Source organism: Erinaceus europaeus, chromosome X (genome assembly GCF_950295315.1).
Source record: "Erinaceus europaeus chromosome X, mEriEur2.1, whole genome shotgun sequence".
NCBI classification, from domain to species: domain Eukaryota; kingdom Metazoa; phylum Chordata; class Mammalia; order Eulipotyphla; family Erinaceidae; genus Erinaceus; species Erinaceus europaeus.
In genome coordinates, this window is record NC_080185.1 from 101,061,892 (window position 1) to 101,083,225 (window position 21,334).

The 21,334-nt window shown below is 40.6% G+C and overlaps 1 protein-coding gene across 1 annotated transcript; it reads right to left on the reverse strand.

Moving 5' to 3' along the window:
• Window positions 1-6,919: 6,919 nt before the first annotated feature.
• Window positions 6,920-7,370, reverse strand: LOC103113654 (melanoma-associated antigen B16). Its single transcript, XM_007523218.2, is given in 2 exon segments — window positions 6,920-7,123; window positions 7,125-7,370. Coding segments are annotated over 2 exon segments (450 nt in total).
• Window positions 7,371-21,334: the final 13,964 nt, after the last annotated feature.

A 21,334-nucleotide genomic window follows, 5' to 3' on the forward strand; every position in this document is an offset into this window, starting at 1 on the left:
AGGACATAGAGTAATGGAGAGAGGAGGGGAAGACAGAGACGGGGAGAGAAGGATACACACCTGTAGATCTGCTTCACCGCCTGTGAAGTGACTCCCCTGCAGGTGGGGAGCCTGGGGCTCGAACCAAGATCCTTACTCTGGTCTTTGAGCTTCGCACCACATGCGCTTAACCCGCTGTGCTACTGCCCGACTCCCCGTGTTCTAGCTTTCTAATCCTGTTATCAACTCTGACACCAGATTCCCAGATAATACTTTTAGCCCACCTGCTTGCTAGCTGCTGGGCTCAGGCAAAAAGTAGTAAAGTCTAAGGATCCCGGTTCAAGCCCTGGCTCCCCACCTGCAGGGGAGTCGCTTCACAAGCGGTGAAGCAGGTCTTCAGGTGTCTATCTTTCTCTCCCCCTCTCTGTCTTCCCCTCGTCTCTCCATTTCTCTGTCTTATCTAACAATGACGACGACATCATCATCAACAACAACAATAACTACAACAACAATAAAAAAACAAGGGTAACAAAAAGGAAAATAAATAAATAAATATAAAAAAGTAGTGAAGTCATGGGCCCCATGGAATATACCTAAGATGAACTTCCTAGCTTCTTCCAACATGAAGACCCCAAAGCTTACCAGGTCTATTCTTAACCTTTAGGTTCCTGATTATTAAACAATTTGTTCTGCTTTATATCTATTAAGTATTAGCTTTTCAACTACCAAGTTGCAGATGCTACCAAGATGCCAACCAGACTTCCCTAGGCAGATGACCTCACCAATGAGTCCTAGAACCCCACCTCCCCAGAGCCCTTACCCCACTAGGGAAAGACAGAAATAGGCTATGGGTATTGATCTACCTGTCAACACCCATGTCTAGTGGAGAAGCAATTAAAGAAGCCAGAACTCCCACCCTCTGCACCCCAAAAAGAATTTTGGTCCGTACCCCCAGATAGGAATAAATGTTCAGAGGGCTCTAAACTCCAATTCCTTCAAGACCTGGAGAGAGAAGAAAAAAGGACACTGGAAGTAGTAATAGGTGTAGGTGGTTTATAAAGGAAGAGAAGGTGGGACCATAGAAAAATGGGCAAATATATATAGAGATAAATTAATAGATAGTTATAGAAATAATAATCAACCCATATCTGTGACCTTAGGAGAACTACTACAGTTTCCAATGGAGAGAATAGAGACACAGAACACTGATGGTGGGAACAGTGTAGAATTATACCCCTGTTATCTCAGAATTTTGTAAATCAATATTAAATCACAAATTTAAAAGAAGCCTGTTATCACCAATTTGATGCTGTGTTGCACTGCACTGCATTACATTATTATTATTTTAAAAAATTATTTATAAAATAGAAATATTGACAAGACTATAGGCCAAGAGGGGTACATTTCCACACAATGCCCACCCCCAGAGCTCCATATCCAATCTCCTCCCTTAATAGCTTCCCTATTATTTATCCCTCTGGGAGTATGGACCCAGGATCACTGTTGGGTGCAGAAGGTGAAAGCCCCACTAGGAAAAGAGAGAGACAGGCTGGGAGTATGGATCGACCTGCCAACACCCATGTTCAGCAGAGAAGCAATTACAGAAGCCAGACCTTCCACCTTCTACATTATTATTATTTTTTTATCAGAGTACTGTTCAACTCTGGCTTATGGGGGAATCCAGGATTGAACCCAGGCCCTCAGAGCCTCAGGCATGAAAGCCTGTTGCATAAATCACTGTGCCATCTCCTTTTATCTCATTCTACATCTTAATAAAGATACTAGAGTTGGGCAAGATCGCCCACCTGTAAGTGTGCATGCTTTGTCATGCACATGACCCAAGTTTGAGTCTGGCCCCCACTATATTGTGGGAAGCTTCATGCTCTCTCTGTCTCTCTTTATCTGAAAAAGTCAGACCACAGCAGTGAAACACTAGAGATGACAAAGAACAGACAGACAACCAAAAACAGCAAAAAAGAAAAAGAAAACCTATATAAGAAAGTACTAGGAAACAGAATAATACATAAGATAATGACAATAAAATAAAAATTGTTGTAATCATTAAACATGAATAGAATGTATATAAGGAAAATGTACAATAGAAGACTTCTAAGTCAACGCAAACATTTTTTAAAATTGCCAAGTATTCAATTTATATGCATGAATGTACTTTCTCTGTAGTAACAGATAATAGAAAGATTAAAATTAATGAAAAAATAACTTGTAAATTGCCATAAGACCTGATACCCAAAAAATAATGTATATGAACTCTCTGAGGGAAACACAGCTATTGTTTAGGTGAATTAATGAGAATCTAACTTAATGGAGAAAAAATATATGTTTTCAGATGGAAGATTTCATTTTGTAAACTTGTTACTTCTCACAAAATTTAATCTTTCAATGACTGTAATCCCTCTCAACAATAAATTCTCCAAAGTTTTGCATGTAAATGTTTGTATGTGAGTGTGCATGTGAACGTTACCTTGAAAGATTATAAAATATTTGCTAACTTGTATACTGCTAAGAAAAACTAATATTATCTAAGAAGGAAAAGATGGCATGGTATCAAGAATGAATAAATATTACATTATATAAAACTTAGTGGTACATATCATGCATAGTGAAAGAGACCAAAAGAAATTATTAGCTTGTTCCAGAACAAACTCATAATACATGGTTCCCTGATTTACTTATTTGCTTATATATCTCCACAGAGAAATGAGGAAAATACATTTTCATTACTGAAAAGTGAAATCAGATCAATTTTTTATCTCCATATTAAAAATAAAATGTGACCGAAACCCTCCCTAATGCTTAACACAAAAATCAGTTTTTGGTAAATTAAAAACCTGGTTTTAATTGTATCCTTCTGAAAATATGCTCATGTACATAACAGAAGACATAGTAAAAAGAACCTTTCTCTGTTTTGTTTATTAGAGAGCCAGAAGCATTTTTTTTTTTTAGAAGCACTGATTTTTTTTTTTTTAGGGCATCTATGAAAATGGAAAGGAAAGTATGACAGTCTGGGACACCTATCACATCAGTAACAGAGGACTTCCGATGTGAGCAGGGAAGAAGAGAAATAGCAGCTTCCCACCCACCCCATCCCCATTTCCAACATAGATTTCCTCAATATGTTCTCAGACCTTTAGTTGAAGGCGGGAACTGGTATCTGGTGCTGGATAGGGTGAATGCTACTGAGCCAGCCACCTGTGCAGTCCATTGCCCACTGCATTACCCCATGTTGACTTGTTCTCTGTTGTGCACCTCCAGGAAATACCACCTGGACTGCACTGTACAGAGGAAATTTCCCAGGAAAGAACAGGTTGAAAACAGACACACTGAGAGCCAAGAGGAAATTACTTACTTGACATGCCATGCCAGGCTGTACACATATGCTGGAAATACCCATTTTCCCCTATACCTGTTCTACCACCAGGATGAGTGTTATCTTCTGGGAGTGATAAAATTGGGGGTCTGGACATATCTCCTTTTTGCCCAAATCAAAGTGCCATGTAGTTACTTCTGTTTAGCACTCAGATCCTCTTACAGAGCTCCTGATTAGGATTTGGAGTATTTAACAGGGAAAAGGATAGATCCTCTACATGCTGAAGCTAAGGAGTCTAAATGCAGAGAGGAAAGGAATCAGGAGCCTTTAGCTGATTCCACATTGGGAAGGCAGCCTTTGGGGTTGGGGGAGGGGAAGAGGGAAAGTCCTTGTCCAGAAAATGAATTATCTGGGCTAAGCAGTAGCACAGTGGGTTAAGTGCACATGGCACAAAGTGCAAGTGGCGCAAGGATCCCAGTTCGAGCCTCGGGCTCCCCACCTGCAGAGGGATAGCTTCACATGTGGTGAAGCAGGTCTGCAGGTGTCTATCTTTCTCTCCCTCTCTCTGTCCTCCCCTCTTCTCTCGATTTCTCTCTGCCCTATTCAACAGCAATGACAATAACAACAACAAGGGCAATAGCAAGGGCATCGAAATGGAAAAAATGGTATCCAGGAAAGTAGATTCCGAGGACTCCCCCATAGATACGATGGCCAAGAGCCCTATGAGAGCCCTCTCTCCACCATTATTGACCACTTCCATCAGGAATGTCATCATAAGCCATTTCAAGGGCCTCTCCAGGATCTTGCCCTCACTATAAAGTAACAATAATAGGGACTGCCCCACTTTCCCAAGGGAGGTTGGATCATCCTACTCTGCCACTTGAGGAAGACTGGTCCTGAAATGAATGCAGTCTAGAATGTTCCCAGCTGTGATCATGGACTTTGAGCTCAGATTGACAGGGACTCGGAGGTTACACAGGGCCCTGAACTAAATATGAATATACTGTGTCAGATTGATGTGTTAAGCAGTAAAGTTTATACATTATTTAAATTTGGGAGCTACTCTCTGTCTTAATCCAGCTTTCTAGTTTTATTCTCAACTCTGACTACATCTTCCCAGACAACATTTTTAGCCCACTTCCACACTGTCAAGCTCAGGCAATAATCACTAAAGTCATGGCCTCCTAAGAACACACCTAAAATAAGATTCCTATTTTCTTACCACAATAAAATCCCCATTTTCACCTTTTCTATTCCTACTTACTGGTTCCTACTTATTAAATATTTTGTCCTGCCTCATAACTTAAGCCACCAAGTTGCAGATGCTACTGATTCCACCCTGAATTCCATGGGTAGACAACCTCACCAATGTGCCCTGTAACCTCATTTCTCCAGAGCACTGCCCCACTAGGAAAAGATAAAAATAAACTGGGGGTAGGGGTCAACCTGCCAATGCCTGTATCCAGCAGAGAAGCAATTACAGAAGCCAGAATTCCTACCTTCTGCATCCCAAAAAAAATTTTGGTCCATACTCCCAGAAGGCAAGAAATGTTAGGGGAAGATGACTATAGAGCTCTGAAACCTAATTCCATCAGGAACTGGAGAGAGAATAAGAAAAAAGGAAAGACATTCAGGAATAGTGTAATAAGTGTGACTTAAAATGGAAGGGAAGGCAGGACCACGGAAAAAATGGCAAGTGTATACAAAAATAGATAAGACAGGTAAGGAAATAATAGTCAACCCATATCTGTGACCTTGGGAGAACTACTGCAATTTCCTGTGGTGGAAATGGGGACACAGAACTCTGGTGGTGGTAATACTGTGCATTTATTTCCCATTATTTTGTAGTTTTGTAAAAAAAAAAAAAACCCTAATAAAAATATATAGAGATCATAAAACTTGGGGGGGGATATAAAAATATTGGGAGAGGACATGGACCTCTCTTCACCAAAGAGGGTATCCAGATGACCAAGATGCATACAGAAAAAATGCTCAAAGTCAATGATTATTAGGGAAATACAAATAAAAAGCCATGAGATACCACTTCATACCTGTGAGATTGTCATATATCAGAAAGGACAGAAACAACAAGTGCTGGCAAGGAAGGAACACTTCTACTCTGCTGGTAGGAATGTGAATTGGTTCAAGCCCTGTGGAACACAGTCTTTGGATACCTCAAAACATTAGAAGTGGACCTACTCTATGACCTTGCAATCCCTCTCCTAGGGATCTGTCCAAAGGGAAAAAACAAAACAACAAACAAATACAAGAGACTATCAAAAGAGGCCCATGTCCACCTATGTTCACAGCAGCACTATTTGTAATAATGTGGAAGCAAACCAGATGCCCAGGGCCAGATAAGTGGTTATGCAAGCTGTGGTATATATACACAATGGAATACTACTCAACCATCAAAATGATAAAACCACCTCCTTGGTGACCGGGCAGTAGCACAGCGGGTTAAGCACACATGGCGAAGCACAAGGAGCAGCATAAGGATCCCAGCTGGAGCCCCCCACCCCTGCTCCCCACCTGCAGGGGGGTCGTTTCGCAAGTGGTGAAGCAGGTCTGCAAGTGTCTATCCTCCTCTCCTCCTTTCTGTCTTCTCATCCTCTCTTGATTTCTCTCTGTCTTATCCAACAACAACAACAACAACAACAATAAACAAAGGGGAAAAAATAGCCTTCAGGAGCAGTGGGTTTGTAGGGTAGGCACTGAGCTCCAGGGATAACCCTGGAGAAAAACAAACAAACAAACAAACAAAAAACTTCCTTTACTTCATCACACTGAACTTGAAGCAGTCCTGTTAAGTGAGACCAGCCCTAAGAAGGATGAGTACCAGAATATCTCAAGAGACTCTCATGCCTGAGGCTCCATAATTCCAGGTTTAATCTCCTATACCACCATAAACCAGAGCTGGGCCTTTTGTTGTTGTTGTTCTTGTTTGTTTGTTTGTGTTTTTACCAGAGCACTGGAATTAAAGAAACAAGGAGGGAAAGGCAAAATACAGGGTCAAACTTGTACTAGATGTAATCTGTTGAAGCAAGACCTAGGGCATGGGGTGGGGGCAGGAGAAGCAGACTGAGAAGGTATTTCCGATTCAATGCTTTATGGTGCCGGAAGACCTAAGTTGATGGTGGGACTGATGTGCAGACACCCAAAATGGAAGGATAAGAAATTGTAAACCCTCCCTCCCCCCCAAAAAATTGTAGCCATATGACAATGACTGTCTTGTTAATCATTATTTCTCTAATAATAAAAAAGGAATTTAAATGAATAAAATAAAACCTTGCAAACTTTCATAATATAACCTCATTTGAACATTAAATATGGGACCAATATAATTTATGAACCTAAAAGTTTTAATGCTAATGAAAACAACATTAAGAGAAACATTTTGCATGCATTAATAAATAAAAGACTTTTCCAGTTGCACATACAAAACAAGAACACATGGGCATATATACTGTGTTCCTTTTAGCCCCATCTCTAATCTAAATTCTTTAAACATTAACTGCCTCTTGGAAAAATGCACAAGGGAATCATCCCAGACTGCTCTAGATGAAGGAGGAGCTGCTAGACTTGGCATTAGAACCTGCAGTGACCATGGGACTAGAGACAATCTCTGCTGAAATAGGCACAGACCCTCTCTTCTTCATCCTCATACTGAACTGGGAAAGACCTTGGGTCAATACCATTAACCTTGGCCAAAAACTCCAGGACTTTCATCTTAGTGGTTTCAGCATGGGCTCGTGGGCCTCACAGGAACTCAAATCTTGCAGGATCACTGTTGGCTACCTTTTGGTACACTAGGTGTACCAGTAACTCTGCAAGATTTTTCCTTCACAAAATCATTGGTGATGAGTTTCTGGAGCTTGACAGAGGATTGCTCCACCCCAGGATATAAGCCCATCACATCCAGAACTTCCCAGACTTCCTTGTCGGTAGCACAGCTGCCCTTCATGAAGAGCATTACCAGGACAATCAGGATGCCAGCCTTTGGAATGCCCACTTCACCACTTGGTATCCCATTATAAGTAAGGCCCAATGATGAAGATATCATAGCAGTGGTTGGCAGGATCTACTACTGATGTTAGGTGGAAAGTACTTTTTTTTTTTTAATTGCCACCAGGGTTATTGCCTGCACTGTGAATCTACCACATCCAATGGAATTTTTTGTTCTTTCTTTATTTTTACTTGATAGTACAGAAAGAAATTGAGAAGGGGAAGGGAGGTAGAAAAGGAGAGAGGGAAATACACCTGAGCACTGTTTCACTGCTCAGGAAGCTTTCCCCCATATAGGTAGAGACTGGGGGCTTGAACCTGGGTCCTTGTGCATGGTAATGTGTGCATTCAACAGGTACACCACCAACTGGCCTCCTGAAAGTAAATTTTTTTGATGCTGATCAGACCAGTAAACATACACATACTGAATTATGCCCAGACTCCAAACAAAGGGCATAGCACACCAATGCTACTTAAATAAAAACCCATTTAAAGCTGTATAAAAATGAGGTAAGGAAGGACTTTAGGTGACCCTAGATTGTCAATTATGTGGTTGGAAAGCAATGTCTTGGGGGGCCTTCATTTTAAAATCCGGCACAAACTGGGTCCTTATACTTTCAATCTGAGTTTTTCTGCTTACAGTAAAAATCATGCATGAGTTGTTTGGAGTCATATCTATCTATATTGTCCCCTATTGTCGTAACATGCCAGTGACCTCTGGACTACATTCTTATACAGTGAATATGTTTTTCAAACAGAATGCAATGGCACCTACTGTGGGTTAAAACTCTAATGACAAAACATTTTATTGAGCACATGAAATCCTCTCCTTATAGAGACACCCCTGTTCCCCCACAAGCCCTGCGTCTCCAGGAGAAAGGACAGGTTCTCCTTAAATGCCATCCCTCCTCCGGTCCTTTCAGAGCATATTGAATTCGTGAGACAGACTTCCTCCCTCCAGGGTCTATCCACCCCATCCCATTCTCATCATCCCATAATAACGAAGGGTCTCCTCAGCCTCCATGCTTTCCCTGGTCCTCTCAGTGCTGACAAGAGGAAAGGACTGTGACCGCCCTGAGATCATCCGTTGGCTAGTCCCACAATTGTGAGAACTGTTCTACAAATTGGATACTACTCGGTAATCTGCCCGCTGTCATCTATTATTATTGTAGATCCCAGCCAAGACAGTAGCACAGCGGGTTAAGCACACGTGGCGCAAAGCGCAAGGACTGGCATAAGGATCCTGGTTAGAGCCCCCGGCTCCCCAACTACAGGGTGGTCGCTTCACAAGCGGTAAAGCAGGTCTGCAGGTGTCTATCTTTCTCTCCTCCACTCTGTTTCCCCCCCTCTCTATTTCTGTCTTATCCAACAATAATGACAGCAACAACAACAACAATAATAACAACGATAAATAACAAGGGCAAGAAAAGGGAAAAAGAAATAAGCCTCCAGGAGCAGTGGATTAATTGTGCAGGCACCGAGCCCAGCAATAACCCTGGAGAAAACAAAAGAGAGAGAGAGAGAGAGAGAGAGAGAAAGCAAGTCTCCAAGACACTGGGCTTCCTGGACTGAAAACGGGGCTAGTGGCTGCCATAACCCCCTTCCCAGGCAGGTGCAACTCTAAAAATTCAGCCAGGTATCTCAGGGCGCCACCCCCTGGGCTCAGGGCACCTCCCTTGGCTCACAGGACAACCAAGACCAGGCCGTACCCCTAGGCTCCCTCCAGCCCCAAACCAGTCACGTGCACTTTAAACACCACCGCCCAGGGCCTCCAGATGGATACATCTGTGTGTGGTTTGGTCAGGGGGACCCCAAGAACCCCCTCCCTCAGGCCCCTTGGCTCCTGACAGGTGCAGAGACTGTCTCCTCCAGCCCCTCAAGAGGCCCCTCACCACCATCAGATCCACACACCTCGGCCCCACGGTCACGGCCGCCCGGGACCCCCAGGGGTGGCTTGGGGCTCTTCTCTAGGGGCTTCAGCTTTCTGTGCCGAGGGGTCTCCTCAGACCCCATTGAGCGCCTTACCTGACCCCTGACAGCACCTGCGACTCCTTCTTGTGCAGACCTGAGCTCACTCACAGCTGCACACAGCCCTCTCTCCTCAGGTGCTGGAGTAGGAAGTCCATGGGAGGCACATCCGGTGGTCGCTGCCTGGGGTTTCCAGGGGACAACAGCAGGGGCAGGGCTCTTAGTTCCAAGCTCAGTACTCTTGGGAGGTGCTGTGTTGTGCTTAAGCACACAATTCTGCTGCTTGATATGCTGGGAATCCCTCCTTGCTGAGCCCTGACTGCAAACCTCCAGTCAAAGTCCTCAAGTCCCTCAGAGCCGTGAAGAGTGGCAGAGAGCATGGCTCAGTCAGAGAGCTCTGCTTGAGGCAGTTGAGGATAAACACAGACACTGGCAGGTCCCACTGTGACCTCTTTCTTCTGTGCTGTTGTTCCTCTCAGTCCTAATTCATTAAGATTGTCTTTTGGGCTCCTGTCTCCAATTTAAGGCTTCCTTGGAAATGTTCCTCCTAGCTTATTCTTGATTTCACTTACTGCAGTCTTTGTATTGGGTCACGAAACACCTTTAATGTGAAATAGAACAATGGGAGTACAAGGCAGTCAGAGACCAGACCCTGAGGCAGGCTATAAGACAAAATTCATACTGGGGAACCATATGGTGGCTTACCCAGTATAAAACATATTTTAAATTATTTTTAACAAATTTCACTTGAGGTACTACATGGGGAAACATACAGTATTCTTCATATATTCCTTTCCTATTACTGCGTAATAAAGCACTACAAATCCACTGCTCCTGGATGCCATTTTTCCCATTTTATTGCCCTTGTTGTAGTTGTTATTGCTATTGTTGTCATAGCTGTTGTTGTTGGGTAGGACAGAGAGAAATTGATAGAGAAGAGGAAGACAGAGAGGAGGAGAGAGAAAGACAAACACTTGCAGACCTGCTTCACCATTTGTGAAGCAGCCCCCCTGCAGGTGGGGAGCTGGGGGTTGTATGAGTTTTTTCAAGTACGTATTTTATGGAAATGCACACACATACATACACACAATTTTTATCTCATAGTTCTTTGTGTACCAGGAGTCTAGGCATAGTTAAACTACTTTTTCTCTGCTTGAGGGTGTCTCTTGGTTGAAATGGAAAGGTGTTAACTAAGCTTTCTCCTAGCTCAAAGATTGAATGGAAAAGATTCACTGGCAAAGTCACTCAGTTTGTTGGAAAAAATAATTTTCTTCTCCTTGTAGGACTATGAGCTTATTTTCCTCCTAGCTCTTGAGAACTCTGTTTTAATGGTTCCTAAGACAACCTATGATTCTAGGCTATATGACCTTCTTCGAAGAACTGTTCAGCATAGCAGATTTCTTCTTCAATGCCAGAAGAAGAGTGAGAGCAAGTTTTCTAGCAAAACAGAGTAGTATGTGGTATCTGTAATAAAAGCACGATGCTCTTCTATGACACAATATAATATTATCGGGGATATGCATATAATCAGTTTCACCAAATTCTAGTTGTTATATTCAAATCACCAACCCTGCCACACTCAAGAGGAGGTAGTTGTAACAGGCAAGCGCATTAAAGGTTCAGGGGACTACATTAGACATTTTATTACATTAGACAATTTATTCTCTGGGCTCAAAAATCTAAATCCTAATACAAAATGCACTCACTCTTTCCTAAGATCTGCAAAAATCTGAATCCCCTAGAATAGCAATTCAAAATCTAAATCTCATTATTTAAAGAAGGTTGGTGTGCAGATAAAACTCACAGAGAGTGGTCTGGGAGGTGGCACAGTGGATAAAGCATCGGACTCTCAAGCATGAGGTCCTGAGTTCAGTCAAGTGTTACATTCAAATGTTACAGGCCAAAAGATAATTAAGAGTTCAGTCTGAGTTTTTTTGGTCAAGTTTCCAGAAAAGAAAATTTGAAGAGTCTATATGGATATCTTTATTCTTACTGTGCTTATGCAAAATACCCTGCCATAATTATTAAAGCTTGACAATTTGCACATAATTAAATTTTACTGTGCTTATTTGGTAAAATAAGTTGAAGTTAGTGAGGAAGCATTACAGATTCCACCTTACTCAACATACACACCTATATATTACACATCTGTCTATCTACCCATCTATCCATCCATCTATCCCTTCTGTAGGAGGTATCACATAGACCACTAGGTATTGATTTTAAATTTAATTTTGTTAAGAAATGGTAAACTATAAGCCTTCATATAGCCAGGTTTCAGATTTCTAGCCATGCCCTCCTCTGTAGACTATATAAAGTGCCCTAAGATGGGAGGTCAGGTTGATTTGAGGGACAAAAATAAAAAAAGTCCTCCAATTTCATATTTTACAATTTAGCAAAATAAAACTTTATCCTTTCATGCAAAGACTGGTGAACAGTCTAAGTTTCTCTGCTGGGACTAACACAAATGGGTGGATTTGGATTGTTTCAAATTTGATAAAGACTTCAGAGAAATCACCATAGTGACTATGCTTGAACAAACCTCACAACTCAACACTATTTTCCAAATATCTGATGACATCAGAGATGACAGTGCAGAAAAACAAAAACAAACAACAAAAACAAAAACACCTGTTATCTGCAAATATTTTGAGCTTGTTATCTAAAAATCTCCATATAAATGTGCTTCATCAAATATGATTTAAGCTTTTTAATTTGGGACACACCTACAGGATTGTCTTGAGGGTTTGTATACAGCTGTTTGACTGACAGAACTGAGGTGCTATATGATGAAAACTGCTTTCCCCAATGTTATACATATTTAGGAAGCAATCAGAAATGGTTCTTCAGATTGAGGGTGGATAACAAGAATAGGGAAGGGCTGGGTGGTGGCACACTTGGTTAAGCACACATAGTACTAAGTGCAAGGATCCACGCAAGGATCTGGGTTCCTCCCATATGAAGAGAAGATGCTTCACAAGTGAAGCTGGTCTATAGGTGTCTATCTTTCTCTCTGCCTATCTCCCCCTCCTCAATTTCTCTCTGTCTTATTGAATAACAACAACAACAAAAAGGAAAAGATGGCTGCCATAAGTAGTGGACTCATAGAGCAGGCACCAAGCTTCAGCGATAACCCCGGAGGTAAAAATAAATAAATAAATAAATAAATAAATAAATAAATAAAGGAAAGGAAAGGAATTGCAAAGGCAGCCCAGAAGAAACAAGGCAAACTGAGTGACACAATCCTAGAGAATGGAGATTACCTGTAACTGATATACTGGAATACAAAGGGTCCATGATTAGAGACTCACATACCTCCAACCTTTCCAGCTGGTCTCAACCTTCAAATAGGGTAGTTAAAGTTTATTACACAATTTTTTTGTAAGAGGATGTTCACAGAAAGCTCACTGTGATCCAGAAAGCCACAGTCCAGAAGGCACAAAGACCTGATAGTCTCATGCCACTATTCTGCTTGCTCTGGAAGCTAGTTCCTAGTTTTCCAGTCCCCCCACCTTCTACCTATATAAATGTTCCTTGAGATGTGTCCCCTCACCTTTACCTGTATAAATGTCCCTTGAGATATGTGAGTGGGGAGGTTGATATGAGAATCTCTTCCTGCCTTCATTTGTGTTCCAATGGCAATAAGGCCTTTCCCTTGAGCAAAAGTCCTGCATGGCAGTGTTAGACTTCCTGTGGCACTGGGCAGTGAGCCCACATTCAGATTTAAACTCATTAAAAATTAATAATTACCATCAAAATGAATTTAATATTCCATTTGACATCAGGGCTACATACACCAAAGTTTGTATAGTTCATTAGAAATTGTATTATAGGGAGTCAGGTGATGGTGCAGCAGGCTAAGTGCAGAGGGTTAAGCACACATGGCGCAAAGCGGGTGGGAATCAGGGTCTTGCATCTGGGTCCTTATTCATAGTAACATTAGTACTCTCCTGTTGTGCTACCACCCGGCTCCAATAGTTACCAAGTCTTTGTAAAAAAAAAAAATTAAGACATTGTGCATACGAGACAGAGACATAGAGACATTCTGAGACTATACCAGACCACTGCCCTGCCCTTTATAATGTTCTATTTTGGTTTTTGTTTGTCTTGTTTTTGTGCAGTGCCAGGGATCAGATCCAGGGCTTCAGGCATACAATCCACCAGTGAGCCTTCACCCAGGCATGGAAAATATTTTTTTCACCAGAGTTTTACCACCTAGGGTTCACTATTCTTGGTCTTTTTTTGATCTTTCTTTCTTCCTTGCTTTCTTTCTTCTTCTTGTTATTGAAAGAGTGTGAGCAACAGAAAGACAGCAGGAGAAAGAGAAACATCTACAATATTGCTCTGCTGTTCAGATATCTTAATTCTAAAAGCATGAGGTTCTCTATCCAGAACCTAAAAACGTAGAGGAAATGTTATTTTCCTCCCTGACTCAACTTATTAAAATTTCTTCGTTCTTTTTGCTCCCACCATAATTTAAGTACCTGCCTATAGTTTGCCAAATTATACTGACGAACACCTCATTTAATTTTTTTTTTTGAATGAAGTGGTTCTGGCTCTCCTAGGTCATGACAGAGTGCTAACTCAGTGCCTTACAGATGCCTATTCTCAAGGGAGTATCATCCATATTTCTCAGAGATTCTACAGAAATCCTGTCCATAAAACATAAAGGTTGTGGGTTGTTTAACTGCACTGGTAAGGCAAGAATGCAGGTCACTTTCCATTCCTATTTCAGGTGAGAACTGCATGTCGTTTACTTATTATGCTAAACTAAGAGCTAATAGCTAATAGTTTTCTACCTCAGGTTTGGACTACCAACACTCAGATAAGTACCTCAGAGTCTGGTCCCTGCTCATCATACCATTAGTCTCTTCTGGCCCATGACCCATTTTAATGCATTCCCTACTGAAGGGTCTGAATGTTCCCAAAGACCCAAACTTATATAACTTGAAAGTCATATGGACTGTTCATCTATACTTATTTATGCCACTCTTTTACTAATCCTTTATATACCAGAACATTCAATCATTCTCCTTCTATTCGAAATAGTGCTCTATATGACAAAAATTCTATGGACATGTACTGATCACTTAATATTAGCAATCCAAGGACTAGTAAAGTACCTTCCAAAGAATGGGTGCTCCACTGTGGTGCTGTGGAATAAATTAGTAAGAATTAGATCTAAGATTTTAAGACTTAATTCTCTGACATCCATGAAAGAGATAATTAATACCAGTATTATTGAATTTTATAAATCAGGACTAAATGAGAGAGGAAATAAAACACACACATATATTTTAGATTTCCCCCCATTATTATCTATAAATCCCAGTGATGATAAAGCAAACTTCTTTTTTTTTTTTTAATTTTTCTTTACGATAGGATAAGAGGGGTACAACTTCACACAATTCCCACCACCAGAACTCTGTATCCCATCCCCTCCCCTGATAGCTTTCCTATTCTTTAACCCTCTGGGAGTATGGACCCAAGATCATTGTGGGATACAGAAGGTGGAAGGTGTGGTTCCTGTAATTGCTTCCCTGCTGAACATGGGCATTGACAGGTTGATTCATACTCCCAGGCTGCCTCTCTCTTTCCCTAGTGGGGAAGGGCTCTGGGGAAGCAGATCTCTAAGACACATTGGTGGGGTTGTCTGTTCAGGGAAGTCTGGTAGGCAACCTGATAGCATCTGGAACTTGGTTGAAAAGAGAGTTAACATACAAAGCCAAACAAATTGTTGACCACCCCCAAAGGCCTTCTAAATTGATGTTACTCAACCTTCAAACCCTAATTCCAATGTTAATTATTATTATTATGGGATGCATTGGATTGACCTTCTCGTGGTGCATCCCGTGAGTACCCATTCATTGGGGAAACTGAGGATCCTTCCTAGCCAACTGAATCCACATGGATCCCAGTCACTTTCAAAGCCAGCAACAAGCAGCTCCTGACAGCTTTCAACCTGACGCTGTTGACTGGCTACTGAAGAAGGGCAAATGCTAGAAGAAGAAGATTATTATTATTATTTAACCAGAGCACTGTTCAGCTCTGGCTTATGGTGGTGCAGGGGATTGAACCTGGGACTTTGGAGCCTCAGGCATGAGAGTCTGTTTGCATAACCATTATGCTATCTACCTTCTGCCCTCCAGTGCTAATCTTATCAGAGTGTGATTAAATTATTTGTAGTATCTTTACTTCATAAAAGAAGAGAGAATTTGAGAGGGAAAGGGGTGAGAAAAGAGAGAGAGAGAAAGAGACATGCATCCTTGCTTCACCACTGTGTTATTCCCCTGGTGGGGACCAGGGGCTTGAACCTGGGTCTTTCCACAGTGTAACATGTATTCTCAACTAGGTGCACCACCACCCAGCCCCTTCAGTTGTGATTTTCAATCTTTGCTAGTGTTGGATGGTCTAGAGTAGTCCTTAAACTAGTTTTTTTTTTTCTATGATTATTAGCACAGATGGGGATAGAGAGAACCAAAACATTACTCTGGCACTTGGATGCCAGGGGCTTAAACTTGGGGCTTATGCTTTCAAGTTTAGCACCATGCTCACTGTGCTACCTCCTGTGCTCCGTGGAATGGCGATAAAGCAAACTTCTTTCACATTTGTAGTACTTGCCAGTAGCAATGCCATGTTCTTATTCCAGATGTCAAAGAGAGATGTTTCACAATTTGTCTTATAATGCATCCACACTCTTATTGTATAACTTCATGTAAATACTAAATATGCAACCAATATCATATATAAACCTAGATATTTTAATGCTTATGAAATGAATATTAAGAGAAACATTTCAACAATACATATCTTAACAAATGATAGAACAGAATTTCCAGTTACACGTACAAAGTACATAGGCATATGAACTGTGTTTGCTTTCAGCCCCTCCTAGGATCTAAATTTTATAAACACCAATTGTCTCTTGGAACAATGCATGAATAAATTATCTCTAGGTACAGGAGGAACTGCTACTGTTGGCATTAGAACCTGCAGTGGCCCTGAACTAGAGACAGTCCCAACTGAAGTAGAAGCTTGGACTCTCACCTCCTCATCCTGCAAGGCTTCCTCACACTAAACTGGGAAAGAACTTGGGTCAATACCACAAACCTTGACCAGAAACTGTGGACTTTCATCCTGGTGGTTTCAGCATGGGCTCTTTGGCCCCATAGGAATTCAAATCTGGTGGGATTACTACTGGCCACCTTCCCGTACACAAGATATTCTTCCTTCATAAAATCATTGGTAAAGAACTTCATGGGCTCCCCAAAGATGAAGTGCTTCACCCCAGGATATGATCCCCTCACACCCAGAACTTCCAAGATTTTTCTACTCTGTGGCACAGCTGCCCTCAAAAACACTACCAAAACAAGAATCAGGATGCCAGCCTTTGGAATGCCCACTTCACCACTTGGTATCCCATCATAAGTGAGACTAAATTTGATGAGGAAGCTATAGCAGTGGTTGATGAAATCTATTTTCCCCACATCAAGGCCAAAGGTGATTTCCATGTGCTCAGAGGCTTTCAATGAATTGGTCTTCATAACCTTTGATGATAATCCTCAATATTTCTTCTTTTACCATTGGCTCTTCTATTTGACAACTGAACAGCACAAAATTCACCAGAAAATCCATGTCCCTGTCTTGAAAACTTACGCGCGCATTCCTGGGGTCTGGTTGAGGCTGAGAGATGTATATTATCTCATCCTCATCCTCGTCCTCGTCCTCGTCCTCGTCGTCTTCATCTTCATATTCCTCATCTTCCTCTTCCTCTTCATCACTGTCTCCTATTACTACTTCTATTTCTACTACTTCTTCTTCTTCCTCCTCTTCTTTTATCGTCTCCTCGTCTTCTTCCTCCTCCTCCTCCTCTTCTTCCTCCTCTTCTTCTGTTACCACCAATACTACTTCTTCTTCTCCTTCGTCTCCTTCTATTACTAATAGCACTACTACTTCTCCTTCCTCCTCTTCCTCCTCCACTAATACTATTTCTCCTCCTTTTCCTCCTTCTCCTTCCTCTTCTTCTCCTTCTCCTACATCATCATCATCATCATCATCATCACTACAGGAACTTGAAGAGGTGGCTATCATGGAAGTAGCAGAGATGCCGATACCCTGAGGAACCTCTGGAGTACTGGCTATACCAGCACCAGAGGCCTCCTTCACAGAGACAGGCACTAGAGAATCAGAGGAGAGAGAGCTCTCCAGAGTTTTGGTGACCTGTGAATCCTCTTGGTCATTACTGTGAGGCTGAAGGGGTGGATCATTTGAGCACTGTAGACTCTTCTGATTCAACATTGTGAGCTCTTCTAGATGATGGCAGTACTTCAAAGTATGGATGGGAGGATGGATAATGGGGAACCACTACCTAAGGGAAAGAAGGTAGAGATGATTTTCCTCTATAAAGCCGACTGTTGGGCTCAGATAAAAGCTAGCTCAAATGGACTTATGACAATAGTAACATACAATGTCCCATAGTTCTTATGACCTACAAGAACGTTACTTTGAATGCTACCTAATGATCAGCCAACCTACCCCAGTTTACAAACTCTTCTTTTTACTGACTTCGTGTGAATGAGGAACACATAAGAAGGACATGACTCAAAGAAGGAAAAGAGTAGACACTTTGATATGAGATCCTTGCCAAAGTTTTCAGGTTGATAAAGTAATAGGTACCTTTGATGGGTCAACATTCTAGGGTGGATTTCTTTCAGCCCTTACTATTGTTTCCATATAGACTTCTCCCTGTCTGGCAACCTATTTTTAAAATATACTTTATTTTAATTAGATAGAGAGAGATAGAGAAAGATGGGAGGAGCTGGGAGGAGATAGACCAAACCAGACAGAGCACTGCTCAACTCTTGCTTATGGTCATATTGGGGAGAGAACCTGTAATTTTGAAGCCTGAGGCATGAAAGTCTTTTTGCATAACCAGTATGCTATCTCCTCAACCCCACTATCTGGTAATCTTATATACTGCTAATTATATTGTTAATAAGTGTAAGCTGTCTTCCTAACAACAGAATAATTTTACTAACTAATGAGGTAAGTAAAATCAATTTGACAACAGGAAGTTATGGGATATACATTTGATAGAATACTACTTTTCAATCATAAAAATGAGATTATATTATTTGGGACAAAATTCATGCAACTGGAGGTGATTAGAAGTGAAATAAGTAGAGTTGAAAGACAACTACCCAATGGTTCATATGTGAAATATGAATGACTAAAGTAAATGAACATAAAAAAGTAAACATATTCTACCTAAACTTACATTGTTTTCAAGTATACAGTGACTATTCATAAAATTAAGCCATATCCTCCTGAATATGAATAATAAATCCCAAACCTAATCAAGCTAAAAGAATGAAATCACAGAGCATGTTCTCTTAATATAAAAGAATGAAACTAAGGGCAGGGGTAGATAGCATAATAGTTATGCAAAGAGAGTCTCATGCCTGAGGCTCAGAAGTTCCAGGTTCAGTCCCTTGCACCACCAGAGCTGAGCAGTGCTCTGGTAAAAATAAAGCAAAATAAAATAAAATAAAATAATGAAACTATTCACTCACTCTCATTGTCTGTCTCTATTAAAATATTAATAACATGAGTCAAAGAGGATTTCTCAAGATAAATTTAAAAACATGTTCAAATGAATGAATGAAAATTAAAATACATCAAAACTATAGATACAATGGTGATTAAAAGAATTTATAGCACCAATTGCTTATACCAGCATATTAGTTTTATTTTAATTCTTTAACAAATTACCAGAAATCAAGCATCTTAGAACAGAGATGCATTATTGTATAGATCCAAAGTCCAATATGAGTCTCATCAGACAAAAATCAATGTTGTTAATGTTGTTTTCTGAAAATTTTTGGGTCAATCTAACAAGAAGATATTGCTATATTCATTCTGGATTCACCAAGAAAATAGAACTGAAAAATAAGTTTAACAAAATGGGTAGAATTGAAAAATTATCGATAAATTTACAATTACAATTGGAGTTGTTGAGAATTTAATTAAGCTACTCCATAGTATTTGTACTCCGGCATCCATTTTGATTGTCAAATCTGCAGGAGACTTAATCTGACTAGATAAGAACCCTATAGGCCTTAAAAAACTCTACTTTTTTTGTCTGATTCAACTGATCTGGTCCTAATCCAGGGATGCTAAAACAATCCACCCTTTAATAAACTTTAATAAAGGCATGAACCCCAAGTTTTGCTCCTCAAGCTCTCTGCCTTGATCTCCCCATGGGGGCCCTTAAGATGTGCCATATACTTCCTATCAGACCTCCAAGTAGTAATCTCTAATTTCAGTGCCTCTTGAAAACATTTAATATCCTGGGTTCCACTTAACAAAGACATAAGAGAAATGGTCAACACTCTCCTCTCTCAAGAAATGATAGAACAACCAAATACAAAATTAGCAAGGTCACACAGAACCATTAACCAACAGACTCTAATAAACATTTACAGAACATTCTATCCAAGAAGAGTTTAATGCACTTTGTTTTCAACCCTTTGTAAAAATTACAGCAAGAAGACCATCTTAGTTCATTAAACAAATCTCACAAATTAAAATAACTTTAATCATACAGATCGTGCTCTCTGATCTTAAGGGAATAATTACGGAAATAAATAACAGAAGGATAACAAGAAAAAATCCAAATATTTGGAAACTAATTTGAAACTTTAAAAAAACTAAAATAAAAAAATAAAAATTCATGAGTCACAGAGGCCTCAAAAATTTAAATAGCTATGAATTAATTAAAATGAAAATGTAACATTTCAAATTGTGTGGAGCACAGTCAAGGCAGTACTAAAAGCGAAATTTAAGCACTGGGAGACAGGCAGTAGCATAGCTGGCTGAACATGCACATTATCATGCATTGAAGCCCCCACTCCCCACCTGCAGGGAGGATGTTTTATGAGCAGTAAAGTAGGTCTGCAAGTGTCTCTCTTTCTCTCTCCCTATCTTATTCTCCCCTCTATTTCTCTCCTATCAAATAAAAATAATGAATGAATGAATGAATGAATGAATGAATGGGAAAAAATGACCACTAAGTGCAGTGGATTTGTAGTGTTGGCATCAGGCCCCAGAGATAACCCTGGTGGCAATTAAAATAATAATAATAATAAGCATTAAAATAGTTTAGTAAAAGTGGAAAAGCTTCAGGTAAGTAATCTAAAGTCATACTGTCAAAACTTAAGAGAAGAGCAAAACAAACCCAATGCAATAAAAGGAAGAATATAGTAAAGATAAAGCAGAACTTCAAATCATAAACAATGTAGAATGAAACCAAAAACTGGTAGGTTTAGGTGGGCAGAGGATCAACAATATTAGGAAACCTCTGGTAAACAAAAAGAAAAAGAGACCAGAACTCCCCCCCACACACACACACACCCAAATTATCAGAGGGTGTGGTGGTGACACAGCTAGTAGAAGGCACAGGGAATCATGCACAAGGACGCAGGTTCAAGTCCCCACAAGCAATGAAGTAGTGTTGCAGAAGTCTCTCTTTCTCCCTATCTCCCTTCCCTCTCAATTTCCATATAAGTCCATTAAAAGATAGCAAAATCAGCCTCCATCAAGATTAATAAATTAGAATTCATTGATTAAAAGGGCAGAAGAGATAGCTTAGCTTGTTTAAACACCAATTTGTATGCCTGAGATCACAGGTTCAATCCCTGGCACCACCTTATGAGCTGTGTTCTACTCTCTTTTCATATATATATTCATGAGTAACTCAAGAGAATGAAAATGCAAGTCACTGCAGCAAATATTTGCAAACCATGTATTCACAGGAGATTTATATTAAATGTGAAAATTCAACTTTTTAAGAAAGAAAAGTGTCAGGGGAGGTGGCACAATGAGTACAGCGCCAGACTCGCAGGCCTGAGGCTCCAAGTTGGGTGAAGGGAGGGACGTAGGCTCCTAGTGCATGATGGTAGAAAAGGACTTAGGTTGGAAATGAGAGTGTTTTGCAGACACCTATCATGGTGACATGAGAAATTTTATGTATGTGTCAACAACTGTACTGTAAAC